Source organism: Glandiceps talaboti, chromosome 13 (assembly GCF_964340395.1).
Source record: "Glandiceps talaboti chromosome 13, keGlaTala1.1, whole genome shotgun sequence".
Lineage (NCBI taxonomy): Eukaryota > Metazoa > Hemichordata > Enteropneusta > Spengelidae > Glandiceps > Glandiceps talaboti.
The window spans coordinates 20,926,308-20,953,071 of record NC_135561.1 but is presented as its reverse complement, the minus strand read 5'-3'; the positions used below and the strand labels follow the sequence as shown (position 1 = coordinate 20,953,071).

The following is a 26,764-nucleotide window of genomic DNA, read 5'->3' as shown; positions in this document are numbered from 1 at the left end:
ATAACACACACATAAGGGCAAATGACTCGCATATGAAAATAAATAACACACATAAGGCAAGTAATGCACTATGAATATAAATGATGCACACACAAAGGCAAATGATGAAAAATTGAAAATAAGTTACACATGCATGGTGCATCATAAAAATAAATGACACAAGATAACTGATGTACCTAGTATCAAATAACGCACAAGACAAATGATGTGTCATGTAAAAAATGACACCCAAGGCAAATGATGCATGTATTAAAGTAAATGATGTACATATGAATATAAATGATGTGCATTAAGGTAAACGTAGACTGTAAGATATGTTGTGATTTTCCGCCCTCATCGGCCTACTCTCACACGTGTGAGGGCGCCTCGTCATGGCGTACCTTACAGACTAAGGTAATTGGTGAACCAAAAAATAAATGATGTGCCCTTCAGGCAAGTGATGCAATATGAAAGTGAAACATACACTGGGTTAAATGATATAGGGGTAGAGATAGAGAGAGATAGAGATATACATATGTTGTATATATGCATGGCAACTCAAATAGGCGACAAAGAATTGCTTGGCAGCGATGACACCGCTAGCATTGTCTAGGTAATATGGATTTCAGAGTAATAAATTTCAATGCGGCCAAATTCAACAGCTAAATGAAGCTTGATTGTAAATTTCACCATAGACAGTTGGGGGGGTACACATATTTTGAAAATACAGAATCTCTGAATTCCACGGGACCTTTTTGCCAGAATTTGCCACACATGTATGCAATATATATGTTAGATGATATCAGCAGCATTTCAAGTGTACATCACCATTAACACTGGACAGGTAAGAGTGGTAACAGTGTCATCTGTAAGTTCTTTACTTTCTTTTTTGTTTGTCTACATTTGATTTATGAAATAAGCCAATATTTCACACATTTCCTGTGCTCAGAGCTACCACCCTACCAGCTATCTATATTCGCCTCAAGTTCGCGAAAATTTACCTGCAAATGTTGTACCAAAATAAGTGACAGAATCATGTGTCACAGTCGTCTATAATAAAAGTACGTTAATTAAATTACTTGAATGTGTCAGTCTCATTATTAGTATGTCGTTTTGTGAGTTACCGTAACGTATTCCTTTGTTGTTGTGTTCATAAATATTCATTTCTATCTCTAATCACCTGGCTCCATCTGTTAACATCTCTTCATCCAATCACTTTCTTCTTTTCTATCACATGACTTTTCCTATATAATTACGCGCGACTGTTTTAGTACTGCAGACGTGGCCAGCACGGCTTCACTCGTATCTCTCTGTACATTTTCAGGTTAGTTCTATCTTTCAGTTATTGTGTCATTTGTATCTATACTTTTACTATATTTATATTTATTGTATTTAGGTTAGTGTTAGTACGGCAGACGTGGCCAGCACGGCTTCACTCGTATCTCTCTGTACATTTTCAGATATATGTAATAAAGCTACGTTTGACCATTATACTGCACGGCCTGAAAACCAAGTTTATTGGGAAACAACCGTGACACATGGTAATTTGCAACACTACTGACAAATATATGAAATCAGCTGATACTCAACTTCATGCTACTCTAAAGGACTGCAACCGGAAACTTACCTTAAAGCAGAAAGAGTTAAAAAACAAAAACAAGGATCAACTAATTAATACACTTGAATGTAAACTACGTGAATCAGAGAATAAGCTAGAGACAGAATGCAAGCACAACAACACACTGAGAAGACTTGCTGAAGATTCAACTGCTGCTCATCTTTACACTGTAAAGACATTGAAAGAATCTAATGAAATACTGCAACAGCAGCTTTTGGATCAATATGTTACAATTGAAGATCTCACCCTTGAAGGTGATAATCTTGCAAAGAAGCTAGATGATAAATTCAAACCAGTACCCAAACAAAGAATTAAAACACAGATAACGCAAACTGAGCCATTCATTCATTCATTCATTCATTCATTCATTCATTCAAATTTCAACACAACTGTCTACCAGACCAGTTCCAAAACCCAGAACTAACACACAGACTGTACAACATCATAGCCTCGATTCGTTACATTTCCATGCTAACAATACAACAAAAGCTACACATAGTGAGTCATCCAACAACCGGCAATACCAAGGGACAACTACGACTAGCTCTACCCATAGTTTACACATGGATGGACAAACTGCAGGCAATCAAGGAATATCTCAAAAGAGCAAAAAACTCCTGGTTATTGGCGATTCTATTGTTCGCCATCTTCAATTTCGCACCAAATATATTTCATGTAGGAAACATGTCTACCCTTGGTACAAAATTGAACAGCTTGATCTATCTCAACTAGTTCATGGTGATGAAGATTATATTTTACTTCATGTAGAAACAAATAATCTCCCGTCCGACACACCAACAAAAATTCAGCGAGAAACTATCATGCTGGTTGAAAAGCTTCGATCACTCAACAACCAAGCTGTAATCATCATTTCAGGTTTACTCTTCCGTATGGATCAACCACAACTAAATAGCAAAGTTCAACAGTCAAACGAACTACTTTCAAATTATGCAAAATCGGCCAAGAAGATACTTTTCATGTGCAATGTATCAAATCCACAACAAATGTGTGATTTTCTTGATATGTTAAGGGCCTTCATCTAAATAGATTTGGTTACGAGAAATTTGCAGCTCATATAGTTAGATTTATCAGACAATGTCGAAATTTTCGCATAATGCCACACCACCTAAATCGTCGATAATTACAACAGACTCGTAGCGCCATCCTTCCTTATTCAACAGTTCAACTAACGGATTAATAATAATTCACTGGAACATCAACAGAATCAGAAATAAAATTCACGAGCTACGTGACATTTTATCCAGGAACATTGCTAACACTATTATTGGCTTCAGCGAAACATGGCTCAGTCCTGATATTTCAGATCATCTAATCGAATTACCCGGGTTCCAGGTGATACGTCGGGATAGAACAACGAAAAATGGAGGTGGTATTGCTGTCTACATTAATGAAAATATACATTTCACTAGGATTTTCGATCTCGAATCGCTTACTATTGAACAAATTACTCTGAAGATCTCACTTGTCAATGCTAAACCTATTTCGCTCAGCTACATCTATCGTCCTCCAAATAGTAAATCCTCATGGTTTGATGATTTTAATAATATTATGGACAAGCTGTATGAAACTAATTTAGAAGTTATCATACTTGGAGACTTCAACATAAACTTATTAGAAGACAACACTAAATGGTCAAACCAAATTCAATGTTACAACCTTACTCAACTTATCGATACTCCTACGAGATCAACTAGTTTTTCTTCAACTCTCATCGATCATATTTATACAACCAATCCACAGAATATTCATGAAACTAAAGTTATACGTCATGGACTGTCGGACCACTCTCCCACAATGAAAATTCGTAAAATCAAGGCTGCTACAACAAAAAATGATGATCATGAATTCATAACCTACAGGTGTACGCGCAATTTCAATGAAAACAACTTTATCACAGAACTAAAAGAAGCAAATTGGCATACTTGTTTAAATATGAACGATCCTGAATGTCTTTAATCATTGGTATGAAACTTACTGCGAAATTATCAACAAACATGCACCTGTAAAAACAAGACGAGTTCGTCACACAAATCAACCTCCTTGGTATTCTCCAACACTACACGATGCTCGTAAACGTAGAGATCAACTCAAAGCTATGAACTGTATGGATGAGTATCGTAAACAGCGGAACTTTGTAAACAAACTTACCAAGACATTGAAGTCTAGTTATTATATTAAATTAATTTCCGATAAATCAAATAGCAAAAATATATGGAAAGCTATACATGATTTACACCCTAAACCTTCACAAAAGAATCCTGTTAAGCTTTGTATTGATGGAAATGATATCAAATGTCATACTGAAATAGCTGAGTCATTTAACAGACACTTTGTTAATATTGCAAACTCTCTTACAAAAATAACTCAATTACTGAAACGTTTGATACTGAAACACTTAACAACTTTGTCATGTCAAAAAATATACCTTATAGTTTTAAAATTCCACTAATTTCACAGACAAAGATTCTGAAGTTTTTACTAGACTTGGATACTTCTAAAGCTACTGGGTGTGATGGAATCAGTGCTAAATTTTTGAAACTTAGTGCTCCTTATATTGCTACTCATATTTTTAAAATTGTTAATCTTTGCATAGTCAATAATTATTTTCCATCTCACTGGAAAATTGCCAAAGTACTTCCCCTCCATAAAGCTAACTCAACTGAATCTTGTTCCAACTTTCGACCCATTTCTATACTACCTTGTCTCTCTAAACTTCTTGAATCCCATGTCCATCAAAGCCTCTACTATTATCTCACTAAATTTGATTTACTCTCTCCCTTTCAATCTGGATTTCGTCCTGGCTATTCCTGTCAGACTTCTCTAACCTATTTCGTAGACCTTTGCTATAAAGCTATTAATAATAATAATGAATGGAGTAGCATAGTTTTTCTAGACTTATCTAAAGCTTTTGATTTGGTCATCATAAACTGCTCATTGATAAACTTAAAATCTATAATTTAAATGCTTCGGCTATTGAGTGGTTCATATCATATCTCAGTGATAGAAAACAATTTGTTAATTTTAAAAAATTGTCAATCTTCAATGCTATCTATTAACTCCGGTGTACCACAAAGTTCTATCTTAGGACCTCTTTTATTTTTGATTTATATTAATGACCTTCATTTAAATATTGATAAAGATCATATAAACACTTATGCTGATGACTCTTCCTTGCTTTACTCATCTTCTTCAGTTTCTCAAATTAATCAGACAATCAATAATGACCTTGACAAACTTCATCACTGGTGCAACCAAAATCACATGATTCTCAACACTAAAGCCATGTTAATTCCACCCAAAAAGCATTCTACTACGCATGACAGCTTCTCCCCTCTTTTTAATAATATTCCCATCTCACTTTCCAATGTAGAAAAATCTCTAGGTCTCTTTATAGATTCAGCTCTATCCTGGGCCAACCATTGTGACTATATTTGTAAAAGAATTTCAACTAATATTGCTGCACTACGCTATATTTCAAGGTTTCTCGATGCACATAGTAGAAGATTATTTTATATCAGCCATATTCAGCCTCACTTTGATACATGTTGTAACATCTGGTCCCATGCCAGAAAAGGTGATATTGATAATCTTTACAAACTACAAAAACAAGCCGTCAGACTTATCTTAAACATCAGTACTAGGGAAATGCAATTGCAAAATACTAGTAGTATTGATCTTTTTTTAAAAAAAAGATATTTTACCTTTAGGTAAAAGGTTCCTTTTTAATAAATATTTACTGATCTTTAAAACTGTCCATAACATGGTACCTCCCTACCTTTCCGATCTTCTTACCAAAAGAAATTCGGACTTTCAAATTCATACTAGTTCATGTTCTAATGACCTTTTCGTTCTACCTACTCCCAACTGTCAACGCTTCACTCACTCTTTTTCTTATGAGGCAACCAAATTATGGAATGAACTTCCGACTTTATTACGAAAGACTGAAAATATTGATGTATTTAAAAAACTTGTATTAAAGTGTCACATTTTGGAATGATTATAAGGTTTTTGTGTCAAGTTGTTTCTTTTAGTCATTGTAGATGTATTTGTATTTTTTTGTATTGTCTTTGATGTACCGTTTGGCCTTTTCCGAGTGTGGTCTACTTTTCCTATATTTTATTTATTTCAAAGGTAATATAGACAAAACAAGACTAACTGTAACAACATAAGCGACATCATCTCGCGTAATGCTTCTTGGAACCGGAAATGCGACTATGTGTGAAAGACCTCGGTGGAAAACAGTGGATTTTTCCATCGGCCCTCTACCCTCCCCCCAGCCTCTATGTAAAATTGGACTCCCCTCTATGTAAAACCGAAAACAGGCTGCCCCCCTAACACTTAATTCTAAATCATGATTAACCCCCCCCCCCCCTGTATATCATATTCACATGACAGCCATTTTTTGATCGTGACTCAGTGTGGACTGTACTGCTTGACCATCTTGCAAATACTTGATAAGATCCCGTGACAGCACTGTCATTTCCTCTTAGAAGCCTTGGAGGTTTTTACTCTTAAAAGTAAATTTTGAGACTATTAATAATTGCCAAGCTTTACAAGACAGCACCAATATGTAAAAAGCAACTGCACAGGGTTGAAATATTTGTGAAATAAAGTTTGATAGCATCTTAACAGTAAAATGTAGGGAAGAGCTTGAGACAGGGATATGTCCACCGGTTTCTTTTAGGGGGGGGGGTCCTCGTGGTCTCCCCCTACTCCCCCTAGAAGGCTCTCTTAAAAGCCATTTTTTAGGATATTCAGAGCCTTTCAAGCAATAATCTCAAAACTTTACAAAACAGCACCACCATATCAGAAAGTATTCTGTTTAACTTACACAGGGTTGAAATGTGTTAAAAGTTAAATGGCATCATTATACTAAAGGTAGGTACACTTAATGGTAGTATCATTGGTTGGGGAGATTTGGACTTTTAAGGCAATATTATAGTAGACTATCTTGGGAAACATTTCACATCTTTAAAAGACAATATTCGAATCGAAACAGGTTCAGACTTTAGATGGGAACAGGCTTACCGTGACAGTAAAAAGGTTAGAGCATCTGATAGTTGGTTATGTATTAGTGACCTCTGGGGGTGAGAGATTTCTTGGGGTTTTCAAGGTCACCTTAATTTTTCAGTTTTTATCAACAAATCGCCGAAACATTACAATAATTACAGTTAAAGATAATGTTATATGCTACAAAGTGATCATAATAGAGAATTATATAGGGAATATTATATTTGGGAATATTAAAGCATCATGAATGTCTCCGGGATCCTGTTATGAGGAAATTTAATTTCAAAAATAAAAAGTTACATGACTCGACTTGATGCGGTGAAAAGTCAAATTTATAAAGCATAAATTTAAGAGAAAATTGCTGTACCCCTATTTGGAAAAAATATTGCTGTCATGGTGGTTGAAAAAAAAAATTGTGGTAGTTCCAATTCATCCAGCTCCCTCCCCCGGAATCAAATGGTTAACCCTTACCACTACGTGACAGGGAAGCTGTGAAACCATGGTGAATCCACGTTTTTGAAATATTTGAAAAGAGGAGGATCATTTTTTAGAGAAAGAAAGCTGATGGATGACTATTTTAGCACAGTGGAATCAAGGAAGGTCACATCTTGTACAACAGACCAGGCTCCTCCCTTCTGTAATTTCCGAAGGCTCCCTTATTCGGGAAAATCTTGATAGGACAAATGGGACAGATATACGTACTGCTATAGAGAGTCACCACCACCGTTAAAGGCATACCAATTGTCAAATGATCCAGCTGTCCACGGGAGCCGTCCAGCACATTGACTGATAGCCAACTACTTATCCAATGCCTAACCCACCACCACCGTCTAATACACTCAAATTAGATAATATTTCTATTTTGTAAATTTTATAGAATAGTTTTAAATAGTGTGAGTAAAGGTTCAATTTTATTTGTAGTTTTAAAAATTCTATTTCGCGTTGAAAATCAAAATGGAGGTAGGAAAAAGCCGATTTCTTACTGGTCCAATTGGCTAACAAGGCATTTTTTCCATATGGTTGATTCAAGTAAATATTAATTACAAACTATAATTGTGAATGATCCCTGGGTGTTTGAATTTAGAATTTACCAACTTCAATGTGCAGTTCATTGGAAAAATATACAACCGAACAGACGTGTTTTTATTTCTTTGCTGTGTTTTACAGTTTATAACGTTATGATTTGTTACTATATAGTACATTTTAACCACATGATACCTGAATGGAAAACTGCTTCAAAACATGTTCGTACTTAGCAAATCAACAAATAAAATTTACAATAAGTTACAAGATATAGTAGTATTTACCTATACTGAAGATTTATGTTCTTCAAGCTAAAGCAGGGGAAACCATGCAGTGTTTTCGCGTTACTGTTTTGAAGAAAACTTATACAAGCAACACAATGAAATAAAAAGTCTGTGATCGATCAAGTAGACTTATAGCTCTCCGAGTTTGCATCGTAACTCAACAACACAAGACAAGATTTCCTCGAAACGATTTTTCATTAGAATATCCGGTAAGTTTCGTAGGCACCCTTCTGTTCTTCCTAATTGTGACAAGGTAGACTTCATATTTTAAGGGTAATGTCGTTGAATTATGTTTGTGATGACATATAATGCCAATATATCACCAGTGACACACGTTCCAAAAATGTATGCAGATGCGGCTAGTAACAAGACTATGCTCATAACAACAGTATTAACGATGGTTTACATTGCATATATAACACCATGAATGGGTAGGCATCAATCTAATTAAAATCTGATGTGGTGAGAGTGACTAGATGTCTTTATTTATCTCTATTTCCATCGTTTTGTGCCGTTCGTCTTGTTACAGGACGGGAAGGCGGCTATCACACGGAACAAAACAAATGATAAATAAACAAATACTGACAAGCATCAACAAGAGAGTAATTACAAATCATTATCAACTACAAGAATTACTATATATTTTCCTATATGCGAAATTGTCACAATTGTACATACCCCATATAATTGTGGCCGGCCATGTCGTATATAGGAAAACATGTACTATATAGTAATTCTTGTTGTTGATAATGATTTGCAGACGTAACTAGATGTATCTAGACGTAACTCACATAGAATCGTCTTTGTTTCAACGTGACCCAATCTTACTACATGCATCGATTTTCGAAGAATTCTGAGGCTGATACAAAAAAGAAGTAATGTCCTGCGACGTGTATACATATCTAATTGGTGTTGTCATCTCTTCATTTTTAAACCAACGCCTGCAATTAGATAATTACTTCTTGTTTTAGAATAGATGTGTTGTGATTCATAAATTTGGTACTATGCTGTTCTATAGATACCGTATTGGGGCCTTTTAACTTTTCCACAAATATGCTAAACAATATGGCCCGACTAGAATATATACAACAATAGATTTCTATAAATATATATAGTTACACTATATAGATATCACTTTTAGTCAGTTCTACACATGCGCATTTCGACCGGTGTATATTTCTCACCGTATATGTTCCGTGGCGATCCGTAAAGCACATTGTTATGCAAATCACTATCGATTTTCAAACGGTGATTCAATACATACAATACAAATCCAAAACACTGGTCAGTTACAATAGCCACTCATTCCAGGGCTAAATCTAGACGAGGTAGATGGATGAAAACACAGATGAAGCAAAGGTAAAGTGCACATTGCATTCTCACTCGTTTTCTTTTTCGTTTCGAAAATACACTTGCATACAATGTCCTCTCAGGCTATTTTGGGGTTATGCTTTTATACACAATATGTACTGGTAGATTGGAGACAGGTGTTGACTGCGTAAGGTCGTACGCGTACGTACGGATACTGAAACGTGTGCATGGTTTAAAAACGAAATATCGTCTGAATGATACATTTCGAATTTTCAGAAAAATATGCAATGTGAAGACTTTAGAAATTTTAGCTTACGCAATGTGTTATATTAAAGTCGAGTTTGATCTGACAATATACTAAAACCAACTCAGTTGTCGCTCTGGGTTAGCATTTGTTCAGCAGATCAGGTGTTACATTGCAAATTCGAAACCAATTCAAATATCACACTGTTTATTGTTCGTCAGTGTTGATTTGTTCGTTTTTTGCGTATTATGTTATTTCTCGGAGGTATAGTGTTACGCTTGTCAAATACTATTAGTCGTTTACAAGTCGTGCCAACACGCTCTGTATCGTTGAATTTCGGTAAAGCGTTAAAATATTTGAATTGTGGAATTTAAATCGCCAGCCGTTAAACATTTCGGTGTTTTGGTGGCGTTTGTTTACGGTGACTGGGCGTGTTTGAATGAGTCACGTCCTGATCGATGATCACAGACGACCGTGGCAAATTGAATGATGTCGTTCACTTTCTTATCACACATCGTTCATCTCCGGTTCCTCCATGTAATAATTCCACCTTTTACTGCTGTCAGGCCCTTAGCAACAGACCTCATTCACTCCTCATTCAGAACTCCATGGTTTACTGTAGAAATTGCCCATTAAATTGGGCTTTTAGCTTGCATCAAATCACTCGACGTAAATGGATCAAATTGGATTTTCACTCGCTTTCACCTCATAAATGGTATTTATTGAGTAAACATCCAACGGCTGACATGCACTGTATTTTCCATAATTGCATTATGAATATGAAAGAAGCTTGATAAAATTACCATATATAGGAGACAAAAATACTCTTAACTTTAAATATCGCACAATTTATTACACTGTCACCAATCGTTATTTTCATTGCTCATTTAGGCCTATATCTAATTTTATTTCACATATCATCTATTTCGCGTGAACATCAAATAAAATCAAGTCGACACTTCATCATTGACTTCAGATTTTCATTTTTTTCTCATTAGAGTTTGTCATATTTGACAGATGACTGAATTCAGTGGTCTTGCCAAGTGATGGTGAGTTGTGCATCTCTCCGTCGAACACTATCAAATACCAAAATTAAAAATACGGACACACTTTTATACTAGTTATCACCCAAAATTTTGATGTAAATGTAGAAAAGAGACTATTTTTGTAGTTTTGAATCTAAAATGAACTTAATTTGTGTCAACAAATAATATGTAAAACGAAAAAGTTTGTTAATTTTTTTTGGCGGGAATCTGTTTTGTTATTGACCTGACTGCAGCTGCGCTCTACGTACCTCAGCCCCGGCCCACTGTTACAGTAATCGTAAATCGTATTTAAAGTGCTTAGACTTTTAACCATCAATATTGTTTGACGTTGTCTCATACAAATTGATTTTTTTCACCGCGACAGACTTACACAGACTTACACAGACTTACACTGACTTACACAGACTTACACAGACTTACACGTATACTATACGGTATAGACTGCTAGATATGAAAAGACATTGTTGTGTGCATGCATTGCAAAATGTTGATTGATAAATAGCCCTGGGTTTTACCTAGCAAGATGAAATAATGCATACATAATTGACGATGTAACAGCTTTCGATCGTTATGAAATATTGTTATGATCTATAAAACCCTGACAGATCGTATCAATGCCACGTCTATTTATTCATACGTTTCCAAATACATTTACACACTCAAGCACGTAAGTACTACTTTTTCTGTTTAGTCGGTATTGTGAAATTACTAAAGACATATCAAAGTTTTAATTTTAGTGCTTTTTATTTTACGCGTAATTTGTATGTTTTTTTATCCATTGTTTCAGCATTTTGACATCAAGAATGGCATTGCAATTGTACCATACTGCCATTAATCAACACATTTCATACTCAGTTTGGTGTATCATTTTGACGTTGTTCTCCGCAAGGCATATGCTGTAGACGTCAGAGATTTTTAACAATATTGAACTATTGAAATCGATGTATGGATTTACTCGAACGGAGGGAATTACGTTATGTGGATATAAATATAACTATGGGGGAATATGCATGACAACGCACCCCTCCCTTTGAGATTTCACCGTAAAACGGTTGATATATGGTGTGCCATAACAGACCCTGTCGACGCTTGGTGTTACATATCGGATGTCAAATTAGAAAATCCATGTATTATCGCCATCCGATATCCTCACTGGAAATTTTAAAGCTAGAATAGCACTTTTAAAAATGAACACGAGAACTTAAAAAATATCCTAAACATTTCAAAAATCAAATTCAAGTTGACCTTTTAATATCTACTATCAGTTTTATTCTGTTGCGTAATTGGTATGGTTTATGATAGACAACTCTAAAAATAGATAAATTCTATAACAGGGTTGAAAACGTCCAATTGATACTGACTGCAAATATTATACATTTTATGGGCCAGTCATTAGTATTGATTGTGATTCTGAAATTTTCTTTGATATCAAGGCCCGTATGACTGAATTTAGCAATTTTTGTATGTTTTGGTGATTTTTTTATACATTACCAGCACACATGGTATACATGGACAGACAGACAGACAGACAGACAGACAGACAGACGGACGGACGGACGGACGGACGGACGGACGGAAGGACGGACGGACGGACGGACGGACGGACAGACAGACAGACAGACAGACAGACAGACAGACAGACAGACAGACAGACAGACAGACAGACAGACAGACAGACAGACAGACAGACAGACAGACAGACAGACAGACAGACAGACAGACAGACAGGCAGGCAGGCAGATAAACAATTTGAATAAAGCACAACCAAATCGACTACCTATTAGGAAAATAGAACGAAAACCTGGAGTTAATGCATAATATAATTACCTTACCAATGTATAGGCTCTGAAACGTGCACAGCAAGGTCTATAGAGGACATTAGCACAGACTTTAAACCTATTTTTATCATACTCCTGTATTTTTTTCAATGCACTGCTAGCTGTCAACGCCCTTTTGTTTCCAATACAGTATGTTAGAGGTTAGGCATAATATCGATAGTAATAAATCATTGAAATAAGCGTCTAAATCTATTTGTCACCCATACATCACTTTTATGTTGACGTTTATAATACTTGTAACATATTTTGAAAATGTGACATTTATTAACGTATAAGAAACACATAATTCATCTAAATTCATAAAAGCAACATATATGAAATAATCTGACGATGTTGTACACTATATATAATTCACATTTTTAACTCTCAACTTAGGGTGACCCAAGTTTAATAGTTCTATGTATCTCATGACACGACTGATTTGTGTTAACTAAACATAGATAGATACATACAAACAGATGGATCAATGTATACAGATATACAAGAAAATGTTGTGCTCAGAAGTAACATACATACATACATACATACATACATACATACATACATACATACATACATACATACATACATACATACATACATACATACATACATACATAAACATTCACATAGTAAGGCAAAATTTCATATACAGGTGTAAAAATACAAACAGTTTAGAATATTACATCACACTATTTCTTTATTTATTGAACAAGCTGACTGCGAATAAAGCAAGCAGTACACGCCACCTTGTTAAGTGACAAGGTTAACAACAATATTAACGAACAACGTGTCTGTGTATGTCGATTGGTTATATCTTTAGTCATTCATATAGATATATAGTATCGCTATCTAATTACACACAATTTAGCAAAACGTGACTGGAGTCAATCAATAGAAATAAAAAAACCGCTGCGAGACTGCTTTCTACATGATGAGGAAAATTGACGAATTCCCACCGCATATAGATAGAATTCTACATCAATGTATATATCTGATAGTTAGTGATGGCATATGGAGTCAGAATCATAAAGGCCGAGGATTCAATCCCATGTTCTTGCATCACAGTATATCCTATCAGTGGAGGCGTAATGATTACATGAGATCATTATTTTTTTCTGGACAAACATTTTCTATAACTCTGCCAAGACAACTGTTTTTCACAGACAAACGTGACCTTTAACCTCTATATTCACCATGGAGTAAAACTAAAATGTCATCGGTATGCTCATTTTACCTGATTTTCAAAAAATGAATCGAGTGGATACAAACAACACAAAAAGCAACAAATGGATCACGACTGTACTGCTACTGATATAACACCTGGGCATGCATATCAAGTGTTGTAGATCTGTTACCATGGTTACGTTCCCCATATAATGTACACTGATGTACAAGTTGTATTTTCCCTATGTCACTTGACAGTCTTAAACTATTTAATCACAAGCTTGCACGATTGACTTTCACACACTCTCGTAACAAGACCTTCTAGTAAACTATATACTAGGTACATTTTACAATCGCTCAAATATTGATCGCATGCCTAAAGATATTGACAGTAGCTTCTATAGAAATATCTAATTAGACCTCAAATAGGAAATAAAAGGGAAGCGTATCTTACACGCCACGTGTCTAATTATATAACAATTTCAAATGTCATCTGTTCTTTCATATGTAAAATATATGCTTTATTTGACTTTAAGTGCTTTTCATTACGTTGTTGTTAGTTTTCACTGATCGATTTAATTCCTCCAATTATGGTATGATGTACTAATACTTCTATTATACAAACTCATTGAACTTCCTTCACGCTTGAAAAGGACAAATTTCTCTACATTATTTTTGACTCATAGTACATTGCGCTTTGACAAATTTGAAACTTGGATATATTTTTGGCATGTATAAACCAAACACATGTATATACAGTCTGTACTTTAGATGTTTTGAATCACAATCACGGTGCGTTGCTGCTCTCTCTCTCATTTACCTTTAGCATTTAATTATGAGGCAGCGAATGTGTGTGTCTGCAAAAATATCTCTGAATAGGTAAGTTAAAGTGTAGGTAATATAGCCATACAGTTGTACAATAATTAATGTATTGAGAGTAAAATTGGGGTATTGTTGACAGTTTTCAATGGCTTTTGATAATGTGTATGGTTTGAAATGTTATGCCACTAAATGGCCTCCTACATGTCCTTATTTTCAAAAAAGTGCTTATCGTGGGAGGGGACACCCCCTCCCACACCCTCCCCACTAGCTATCATGCTGGATGCTGTTTCTGCCCAAAATCAAAATTGAAATGATAAAATCCTGCTGACTAAGTATTTTTAAGTACAGGTTACAGACCAATGAGAGACCCTTTTCGCAATGCCTTCGTGCACATCTATTAATTTGTAAAGAAATCTCTCATTGTTGTGTATGGACGATGAAGTTGATTTCCACTGTTAGTTTACAGTGTGTAATATAGTGTACCATACTGTACATCCCTGAAGTGGAGTCGGGGGGGGGGGTTTACTGTATAATTATAAATATTGAAATATGTGTAGTCGGATGGGAGGTGGCTACGAAAATTATTGGGATCATGGGGGATGAAATATTTTGAGAGCGCGAAGGGGGGGGGGAAGGGCTGCTAAAAAATGTTGACCACAATATTTTCTCCCCCCCCAACCCCCCTTCGTAAATTCTGACCCTAGCCTATCTGGCATGTAGCTATCATTTACCAGTACAACGTAAGTATATGCTTTCAATTAGTAGGGTTATGGTTATACAAGCAAACATGTTACGTGTTTTAAATGACTCTGTGACTTACTCTAAAGTATAAATATAGCATTGTTGAGTAGGAAACAGGGTCATTAATTTATTCATATAAAGGTTGTTTACCGAATGCCTGGTTCTAATTTGAATTACAGGAATAACAGTAAATTAGAGAGGGGCAGGGAGAGAGGTGAGACACAGACAGAGACATAGAGACAGACAGACAGACAGACAGACATAGAGACAGACAGACATAGAGACAGACAGACATACAGACAGACAGACAGACAGACAGACAGACAGACAGACAGACAGACAGACAGACAGACAGACAGACAGACAGACAGACAGACATAGAGACAGACAGACGGACAGACAGACAGACAGACAGCTAGACAGACAGACAGACAGACAGACATGTGAGAATGGGAGGGAGGAGACAGACAGACTGTCACAAACAAAATAGTCAGACAAATTTGAATATAAGTAAGGCAACGTAAACTAAATTTAAATAAATTTAAGTAATCCAGCATACAGAACTAAACTAGTAATTAAACTAATCATTAGTTCGACATCAGCAATAGAGATTAAAATCAAAATTTCTAATTGACAATACATCCTACTACTATACACGAGGACTGGAGAACGGGATAGGTCTATTATACTTTTACACGTCACACCTTAATATACATAACAATGGAAAGGTGTATCCAGCTTATCCATATAAGGCACACGAAAACCGCTGGGGGTCAGTTTGGTGATCCCAGCTAATGTGTGTAAACTTATTGTACCCATTCATATCACTCCAAACGAGTTTACGGCGCCAGTGGAATAGGTACAAACTATCTTTAGTGCTCGTGTTTATTGACATGCATGAATACATTGAAGTTGTGGAAGTATAACAGTTTGTAAATCTGCGTGGGAAAAGTCACAGTAGAGGATTAGATTGACCTTTTATATAATATATCCGAAAGAGAACTTGAACAACGATTCTGTAGAAACACCAGGTAAATATGGATTTTTCCAATGTATATCACGACATTCGTTTGGTTTGACAACTTAAGGATGGACCTGTTTCGGGAACAAGACCGGACAAGCAGTCTTTAACTTGTCCATTGTTTCAATACCTTCAAGTTCGCAAGATACCATACATGAACTAAAATTGACCTATCTCAATTTTATCAGTCATCCAGTTTCTGCTTGGAGCGCGCTTTGAGTAAACACAAAAATCTAGGACACACAATTTGTATTTAACTATTGAACTTACTATTTAGCAAGTAAAAGGCTGAATGACTCAATTCTACCACAGACAAGTAACTTGTCTGTGATTCTACGAATAGTATGGGACCCTTTCCGCTTCTTTTGTCACTTCGTACTAGAATATAAGCAAGATGTTTATTTACGTTGTTCGTTCGTTTAGAGGTACAAGATGACTATTGTCTAGGTGTGAACTTTAACGTATTCATATCAACATTTCTTTGACAATGCATGACCTTTGGAACCTAAATGACAAACTTTTTTTCAGAGATATCTGGTCAAATAAGAACCTCGTCACATACATACCTCGCATAATCTAATAATAAAATAATATCACACCTGTATTATGGTATTCTAATAAATTCTCCCGGATGTTTACGTCGTGATATGTACACACATCACCCAACCGTAGTCAATGTTGTATAACTCAATGACGGTATATACAAGTTGTTTATTATCTCTGATTGATAGATAAACACACAAATCGCATCGTATTTCCGAGTGTTTCTTGCCACTGTATATATGATTGTACCGATCCGTAATAACCGTGTGGAGTGTACCACCATTTCACCTAACACAGTGTCCAATCACAGACCCTCCACCAGTTGGTGGATGTTCTATGGGCCAATGCCATCTTTTTACCTCAGATAACAGTGGAGGTCATGTCATGGGTCTGTCTGTCTGTCTGTCTGTCTGTCTGTCTGTCATCATTATCATCTCAATAACTACTGGTTCAAATGACATGAAATTCTACCTAATAGATTATTTACGGCAATATGCTTATTAAGCTGGTTATTTGTTTTTAGTTGATTTCTGTACGCACAGTTCTAGCAAACATAATTTGTTTCATTTCGATACATATGTTATAGCTAGCGCGACCTTAGCATGTATTTCAATTCTTCAGAATGTGTGTATCTAGAGAATTTATCATTACAGCCTATGATCGTCTTAGAGAGTGATGAAGATATTGATACATCGATCAAAGATGAATACAGACAGTAATGGAAATGTAAAGCCTCTGATTTCAAAATGTAATGATATGGTTTGAATAGAGAGAAGAGAAAGAGTTGATCAGTCTAATAGCAATATGTGTGGACCGGTTACGTTTTTTGTATCTTAGCAACGCGTCGACATATCAATCCATCCAATTTAGCACAATTTAGCGTATTTAAGTCATATACAAATTACATTCTTAACAGATTGTCAAATTATACCATAAATGATTGATATTATAGTATCGTTAGTTCGCGAGTCTGTAGTTTGATACCAGAGGTTTGGGTTGGTGGAAGACATTACGTCACGTTGCCAAGCAACTACCGTAATTGGTACATATGCAAGCAAATGCTTAGGAATGTGGATTTGGCATCAAAACCGGGCAAACGTATCATCTGTTGATTTACTTCATTCCAGACAAAAAGGATCTTGAAAAGAGTCTTCTAAATGTATGTGTCGTATGTCAATCAAAGTATTTATCAAAAACGTATTTATGTTGAAAAGTAGATTAGCCAGACTTGCAGAACGAGATTAGGGAAATCCATTAGTGTACACCGTAATTGTATACAATACAAACAATCTCACCGGTATTACCTAGTCAATTCAAGTCTAAAAGCTTTTCGTAAAAAAGTCTTCGTCAAAGGTTTCATATCACAAGAAATATTGGTAGAGGTCACATGATGTGTTCTCGCGCTAGCCTGTGTGACGTCACGGATCTATACCGGGTAGAATCAGTAAGTGTAGACATTTGAGAAGGATTAATTTGCCTTGGCGATTTGACTATGGCAAATTGTTTAAAATCTGATTTACAAGGTATTAAAAGGGTCATCAAAATCAGTTGTTTCATCCAAATAGAAGTGTCGGTATATGACAGACGGATAGAATCGACGGTGGTGTTGTTTTCTAATAATTATGGATTTCTACCGTTAACTTTGCCGGGAGAGAGAAAGACTTGTGTTACATGTTCGGGTCGGGTGTAATTTAGTTGTTTTCATCTCTAGAACTGTTTGCAATATCTGATACAAGGATCAGTAACACTGAAAACAACTTATAGAACGTTGAGGTCCCTGGCCTGAAAGGATTCATTTCTTGAAAATAACATGTACATGTGTTTGGAACTATGATATGCTTTAGGTTGTTGTGGTCATCAAGGGAAACTAAAATGAATATCGTACTATGAAATACTCTATAGCTCTTCTTTATTACATATACTAGCTTCCAAGTAATAAACCTTTCACATGTAGTGATTGAGTGTGTTTTTCTTTAAATTCATAGAATCACCCGTCACGTGACCAGCCCTCTGCTGAAATTAAGGAATCGGGAAATTTGACAGAACGGACAGAAGAAAACACGATGAGAGTAAAAGAAACAAAGTCTGATGTCATGGTAGGTCAGGAACAACATACTGAACCACAGGGACAGCAGCAACAACAACCGGTAGTACAACAAGAAACACAAGAAGAAGAAGAACAAACACAACAACAACAACAACAACCAGAAGTCCAACAACAACAACAACAACAACAACAACCACCATCAGAAGTCCAACAACAACAACAACAACCACCACCACCACCACCACCACCACCACCAGAAGTACAACAACAACCACCAGTAGTACAAGAAGAAGAAGAAACAAAACAACAAGAAGAGGAACAACAGCAACAACAACAACAACAACAACAACAACAGCATAACAAACCAAAACAAGAAACACAAGAACAGAAACAACCTCAGCAACAACAAAAAGAAACCCAACCAGAGACGAAAGACATTCCGACCAATGGCTCAATACCAAATAACGAGCATACAACTACCGATGCCAATAAACTACGCGAAAATGAGTTATCACCGACCAAAGCGAGTAGTATACGAACATCTCCGAATCTTGCCGAAGATGTACAAATATTAAACCACTGGAATATACCTCCTGCTAGCAGAAAACATAATGTACCAAGAACTAAAAAAGATAATTACAATCTTTCAAAGTGGAAATACGGCGACAATATAAACAAATCAGTAAATAAATCACAAGTTCCTTTTCCACCTCAATGGGAAGCTGTGGACAGTTTTGATACGGCTGAAAAAATCAAACCATCACGTGACAGAGACAGTGAAAGTGTTAGGTACAATCTGAGAAGGAGAAATATGATTTTTACAATGATTGGACTATTTCTTATAATTGCTATTGTAGCCTGTGCTGTTGGAGTTGTGTTGGATTTTAAATGTAAGTACATATATACTAAATCTTGTATTTTTTGTGATTGATGGGCTTTGCGTACGCGTTTTGTGGTGTACATGTCGTACAAAATTTGCCCCGATAAATCAGAGAAATTAACGAACTTAGAACTGTAACTGCTCTGCTGTCACAGTGGTATTAAAATCAATTTATTATAGAAATATGGTAATTACAGAATGACGGTCACATTGATCATTGATGGGCAGGCACATGCATACATGTACATGCACAGACACAGACACAAACACAAACACAGATCTAGACACAAACATGCACACACACGTACGCACACACGCACGCACGCACGCACGCAAACAAACAAACAAACACAAACAGACAGACAGAAAGACACAGGCCTAAACTATGACACACTCGCATATATATATATATATATATATATATATATATATATATATATATATATATATATATATATATATATATATATATATATATATAAGGAATGTATGGTTTTAATGAATGAACGCACAAAGGAATGGATGAATTTATAGTGTTATTATGATGTTATTATGTTTTATTTACAGTTGGTCGTGCCAGCAAGGTGTTCAACAACAAAAACAACGCAGATAACGATGACGTCACACAAAATGCTGGCGATCGAGGTAAAAAATACACAATAAGTTTTAAACATATATTAAAAACACTGTTTTTCTCCAGTGACGTCATATTAAGGACATTTTAACTATGCCTTACTTCTATTAGCTGCCCCTCCACTGTCTATGCTGCAAGGTATATGCTATGTTCTTCATCGACGTCAACGCGTACGTCGATCGTGCTAGGACTGGTTTTGCAACATAACACACACAAAAAATCACATCAAAATCGTCTTGATTTAATTTCAGACCTATCTTTCACCGTGACTTACTTGAGATTACCGTTTTCCCAATTCAAGATTGACAGATCGTTTCAGGTCGATTAAACTTCTGTTTCCATCCCTACAACCCTATTATTGACTACAACGAAAATTGTCGCTTACCTAACGCTCTTTACTTCTTCGTGCTCTGTTTTTCGTTAATGTTGTTTAGATCCAGGAACAACAATTGCGGGCGAAGACTCTGTCAAGACAACACAGGATTCATTACATGGGAAAGACAATGAGCCTGTAAACAGTATGACACGAAAACCAGAAACAACCACATCATTAATCTTGTCCGCCATCACTACACAAAAGTCTACTGAAAGGACTTCTATTCCGAACATTAACGATGAAGTTGAAACAACGACCCAAAATAATGCAGCATATTTGCAGACGCAAAGTGTTTTAAATGTGACAGAACCAACATCGACAACTGGAGAGTGAAGGACGTCTTTACAATACCCGCCAGTTAACCTGAAAACGTCGTACATTCTTGTACATTTTTTGTACCAACATTGCTGCACCTCATCGTCAAGCTTCAATTATACCAATTTGTTTTGGTGGTATGGATCATTCAAACTTAGTAGCCCAAGTAAAGAACGTTTAACAATGTCACGTCGATGAGAGCTTTTTGTCACGTCAGTAAAATGTTCGTTGTCATGCGATATTTTGTTTTAGGTTAAGAGGTGTAACTGAGAGAGTATATTAGAACTATCATAGTCTTCATTTACCAACTTGAGGTCAATTTGATTTTTTAACAAAACTGATGATACCTGAAAAAAATCCAAGATTCGGGTTTCATATTTTTTGCTATTTTGTAAATTTGATCGTTTCCAACCGATTTTTTAACACCAATTTCCAAATAAGCGTTATTTCTATGAAGTTCTAAGAGAAAGCTGTAGGAAAATAAGATTTTTTAATGATCTCTCGGTGGCCCAACATTTACATATGACGGCGATAACGGGATTGGCTGTGTGTTAATTAAGACATGTTGAATGCAAACTTTCAGGGATGACTTTACCATACCATATACACACGTGGGTTTCTCGTGTGCTTACCTCTATTTTGTATACTAGGTAGTCTTACTAGATGGTATAGGAAATAAAATAAGACAGGAACCGAGCTATAGGTTAGTTAGTTGATTCGTAAATGGTACTTCTTATTATTAAGCTTTCCATGAAAGCCATAAGTTTATTAGTTGGTATTGCTGCACACATCAACTTGAAGGCATTTTGACTAGACGTACGGTGTATATCTCTCCGGCCGTCAGATAACGGAGATAGATAGATGTTATACTGTAGCCATAATGCCGTTGATTATTTAAGATATGCTGTACAAAATGAAATCTAGTGATGACATCATTAACACTCCAGTTGTATCAGCTATTTATAGTTACTATGATGTCACCAGTTCAGGGTTTTACCTGAATCAGTTCATTCTAAGTTAACCACTCTACAGTAAGATTATAAAATAAAATTGAAAGTAATCGTCAAGATAGGGTAAATTGTACATCGCGTTTCACGAAATATTGTTACGTTATAATTGTTGGTTTATTGGTTGGACCTCAAACGCCAAAACCAAGAGTCGAATACGATTATCTACCTGAAAGTATCATTTTTCAAAACGGCATATATAGTAGACAAGACTTTAAATTTGATAATCATGGCTAGATACGAATAAAAGAAGTTCATATATATATGTGAATTATAGATTAGTGTACAAACTTGTCCATTCAAGTACTTGTAGTTATGGACAGTACGTAGTTTATGCATTCATCTCTTGTATGTTTTTGATGTTATAAATTTGATCTTGTTTATAATTTCAGTCTGCTGGGGGTAATATGCTAATTTATAAAGTAAATAATCAATTAGATGCAAAGTAATTACGTAAATAGAGAGAAAGACACGTTCTGAATATATCTATGCATTGATTAAGTTAAAGAGGCTGTTTCGTTTAGTGGACAATTTGTAGTATGCAAATTAGGTAGTCTGGAAAAACATTTTATGAATAAATTATTGTATATAAAACAGTTCATTTTATGTAACTGTACATGTATATAACTGGTCAGTCCTTTAACGAATAGCTATTGTGTATAATTTATATGAAAGACAAATTGACCCAACTGTTGATTTCTGTCTCGCCACCAGCTTTCCATAACAGTTTATACATTCCTTGCAATAAGGTAGAGAACTCTTTCCACTGATCACGTTGTCGTCAATTATTACCACCGTATGAATTAGCTACTTTTGACAGTTTTTTTTAGCCATGTCATGGTTTAGAATTGTTATCATGATTATTTTCGCTCTTGGTAATAATTATATGTCGAATTTTGTCCTTATTTAGTAATGACTCTATATCGAGTTTTGTCTTTATTTAGTAATGATAATATGTCGAGTTAGTCCTTATTATATGCAAAATGAGTGTAGGGCAAATGTTTTCCATATTTGGTAGTAATTTGTTACAAAACTGTCCTTATTTGGTAGTGATTGTATGAAATTTGTTTTTATTTATCTTACGTTAAATTTGTCATTATTTTCTTTATAGGATGTAAAATAATGTTTACTTTAAATTACTTCAGATGGTTTAATTTGATCATTTTGATATTATGTTTTACAAAACAGTTATATAAAAGATTTCTTGAGAGACAGTCACTCTTTTTTTTACCATTAAACCTGAATACCCTTTTGAAAGCCATCCTAAATTAGCATAAACACACGATGTGTAGTTTGGTCGACAATGGAGAGGTTTAGATACACGTTAGAACGCGTACGTGTACGAGAGCATAATTATCGTGCGGGAGTACACGTAATGACGTGTACAAAGTTGTGCGTAGTTACACGTTCAGAACACAAACTTGAAAAACAGTGGAATCTGCACACTGGAGCCGGCCTGAAGGCCAAACACTTGACTTTGTTTTTCAAACTTGTCTGTATTTAAGATACTTTTCATGCAAATACCCAAAGGAAAAAAACCAGCAATCAGTTTACAATTAATTCTCCAAACTGTAACAAATAAAATTACGACATTTAATATAAGAACAATGACAAAAACATACCATGTATTTAAAGTTACGTGTGGACTACATTTTTGTAGACCGCCATTTTGACGTAGCATCGTCTGGTAGACGATATAGAACTCGTTGGGTGCTACGATTCACGCGACTATAACGCTACACGTATAGAACACACGTAAATGCATGCATCTAAACCTCTCTGTTGTGTTTGTAATTAAATGAGTGAGAAATAGAATGTAAAGGATAACATGTTCAAAGTGATTTTCCATAATATATAACGTTTAAGCTTTTTAGTATAAGTTGTAGATGTCACTTTTCCCTGCCTAAGACGTGTAGTTATCAGTGGGCACACTGTAGTAAAGATTTAATATCAAGATAAGCTTATAGTATTTCTGGTTGTTGTTTTTATTTTGCAAATCATTCATTTGATACACATGCAAACTTTCTGTAAATAATGTCAATTGAATAAAAAAAGTGATATCAGGTAATGTTATTAAAAAATTCAAATAAAAATTTGATGATAACAAATTCTTTTCTGTTGTATCATATAAAGTCATATCAACTTTGAATGATAGGAAGATACTACAAGTGTACTATCTGGTGTCAGATTGTGTAACAATACAGAAGTGTTATAAAGTCAAAAGTGCACGTGGACATAAGGATGACAAAGGAATAGTTATTTTGGTTTTTTAATTCATAAAACTATATTTTTCTACTTCAAAAAATAATGCGAAATAACATAGACCAAGTCCGTGTTTGTGACTAAATCAATTGCAAAAGACTACAAAATGAGTAAAAAATTGTTATTGTATGTACAGTAAAACAAACTTTTGACGTTGCAATTTATTGAGTTACGAACATAGACTTTTTAAGATAAACGCAATCGATAAGACCCTGAATATAAAAATTACACTCTTTGGAAAGTTCAATTCAAACAATCAACACCAAGTGTGGTATCTGATAACAGGAGGTTGTAAAATAGATGTCTTGTGTTCAATCTCAGTCTAGGGTTCAATCCATTGTATTGCAACATTGTCTATACAAATAGTGTGCTTAGTAACAGTCAGTCTAGATATTGGCGTCTTGTATTTTACCTGTACCAAGTTTGAAAAAAATCGGTCCAGGCATCTCCAAGAAACGGATGCGGACGGACGGACGGACGCACGCACGGACGGACGCACGGACAGACGGAACCCAATCCATAAGTCCCCGTCCCGGACTTCGTCCAGCGGGGACTAACTATGCACTTGACTTTGATGTGTGTTTGACCTTTTATAAAGCAATGTATGGACAAAATAAACCAGGCATCCAGGAACATTTTTATGAACAGATTAAGAAGTTTTATTCCTTACAAATAAAGTCAAATTATCATATATACATAATATAGAACCTCAGTAATCATACACCATATCTTTCCATAAAATGGAATAAATAACAACAAAAACTAAAACATGAATTTGTAAAATGTTAACAATGCTAAATATTGGAAATTATTAATTCTATGCTATCTGTATCATAGTAACCTTTTGTGCTGATATATATGACATTTGTGGAGTCTCCATGGCAACAGTAGGACTCAAAGCTATCTTGTTAAATTGCACTCAAAATACAATAAAAATTTTGATTATCAACCAACTCAAGAAAAGACAATATGGTAGTTCCTCTCCTACTCTGGCCACTGGAGGCGCTGTTGCAATCTGACCACATCATGATCAATGCCTTATAATAAGGGAGCTCTTCCAAGAATCCCCAAACTACCTGAAACTATAAAGTCTTATCTAATATGGAAAAAATTCTGATATATAATATGGGCAGTTTATATAATATTGAAAAAACCATCATAAGGAATCCACACTATTTCATAATGTAGTACAAAGAATACCTCCTTATATGTTGGCCCTGGAAGCTGTGTCATTTACTGTTAGATGTTAGCCCTGTTAGTTATGTGACATACATACAGTTAGAGTTAACAATGAATGCAGCACGATATGTGAATCAGTAGTCAAACTTCCAACAATTTTATAAATAATTAAGAAACATCATCTCTGTGTACATATCAGAACATACACACAGATCTAATATTGTGTAAGCAAGATCAGTAGTCATGACAGATCTTTATTCATGTTCCAGGGCCTCATTGCATTCACCTAGCAAGTGTCATATGACACTGTCTAGACCAATGAAAATGGAGATAAATGATAAAGTTCTAAAAGTCTACAAAACTGAAGGAAAACCCACTGATATATTAGTAATAGTTTTACAGACCCTAATAGGCTTCTGTATTGTACAAAGGTGTTGATAAACTGGCCAACCTGATTGCTCTATTAAATTCCAAAAAATCTACTTCCCACTTCCCACACTCAAAAGGTCTAAAATATCAAACAACAGCAAAATACAGTATTCATCATTAAAGGCAGTGTTAGTATAGTATATGATATCATTTGTTAGTTCTAGAACACAACATGACAGTCGGAAAAACTCAATTATTTTGAATTGTATTCCATAAAGCTCTCCAAATATAAATTTTCCAAAGAAATAGTAGAAAGAGTTGATATATATACAACATAAAAATATGAACACTTGCATAGATTATATTATGGAAAAAAAGCTTAAACATTAGGTACTGTCTTGCTATTACGAGCGTAGTACTTTAACAGGGTAACTCTAAACAGCGCCACCTATCATCACTTGCACTATTACTTTCGTTTTCATATTTCAGCTCCTGGAGTAAAATAAGTCAAAGTAGTGTGTAAACATGTAAACAGTACTGATTACTATTTTTCGCAAAATAATTAACATGGAAAGATAAAATCTTCACATATCAGTAAATAATAACTAATATCATATTTTAAATTTAAAACTTAAAATCTTGTCGTTAATCTCTCACAAACAACTATTATTTGTGAATTCATATCATCTGTTCAATTACTGGTAGTTGTTGAAATTTCTCATAATTTACAAGTTTTACATGATATGAACTTTTCTACTTTATCTTCAATGGGAGGGTTTGTCAGAGCAAATAAGGTGAAAGTTCCAGCCATTGGTCCGCTTACATAACTACTTGCCATAGAGGGCGCACTATGTAAGCATCACTAGGATCTTTCAGGCTACATAATTATGTAATGTGGTAAAAACAAATAAACCCTTGTTTAGTTTTTGAAACACCAAAAATGACACATTGACAAATCACATACAAACTACACCAGAATAAATAAACCTCACAATTTGATGGCAAACAAACGCAAAGTAATCTTTCCAATACTTTCCCAAGAATCAAC

At 35.2% G+C, this 26,764-nt stretch overlaps 1 protein-coding gene across 1 annotated transcript; it reads left to right on the top strand.

Moving 5' to 3' along the window:
* The first annotated feature begins 1,517 nt into the window (after positions 1-1,517).
* Positions 1,518-21,748, top strand: LOC144444398 (uncharacterized). Its single transcript, XM_078133811.1, has 5 exons — positions 1,518-1,892; positions 18,633-18,747; positions 18,952-19,584; positions 20,142-20,219; positions 20,643-21,748. The coding sequence occupies exons 1-5, from the start codon at positions 1,518-1,520 to the stop codon at positions 20,915-20,917; spliced, it is 1,476 nt and encodes a 491-aa protein (XP_077989937.1). The 3' UTR covers positions 20,918-21,748.
* Positions 21,749-26,764: the final 5,016 nt, after the last annotated feature.

Bases quoted from the DNA above. Each gene is read 5' to 3' on its own strand.
- LOC144444398 (XM_078133811.1), top strand. From the start codon at position 1,518: ATGGTAATTTGCAACACTACTGACAAATATATGAAATCAGCTGATACT. The intron at 18,748-18,951 runs GTCAGGAACAAC...CACCACCACCAG, and splicing joins AAAGTCTGATGTCATGGTAG to AAGTACAACAACAACCACCA. The intron at 20,220-20,642 runs GTAAAAAATACA...AATGTTGTTTAG, and splicing joins ACAAAATGCTGGCGATCGAG to ATCCAGGAACAACAATTGCG.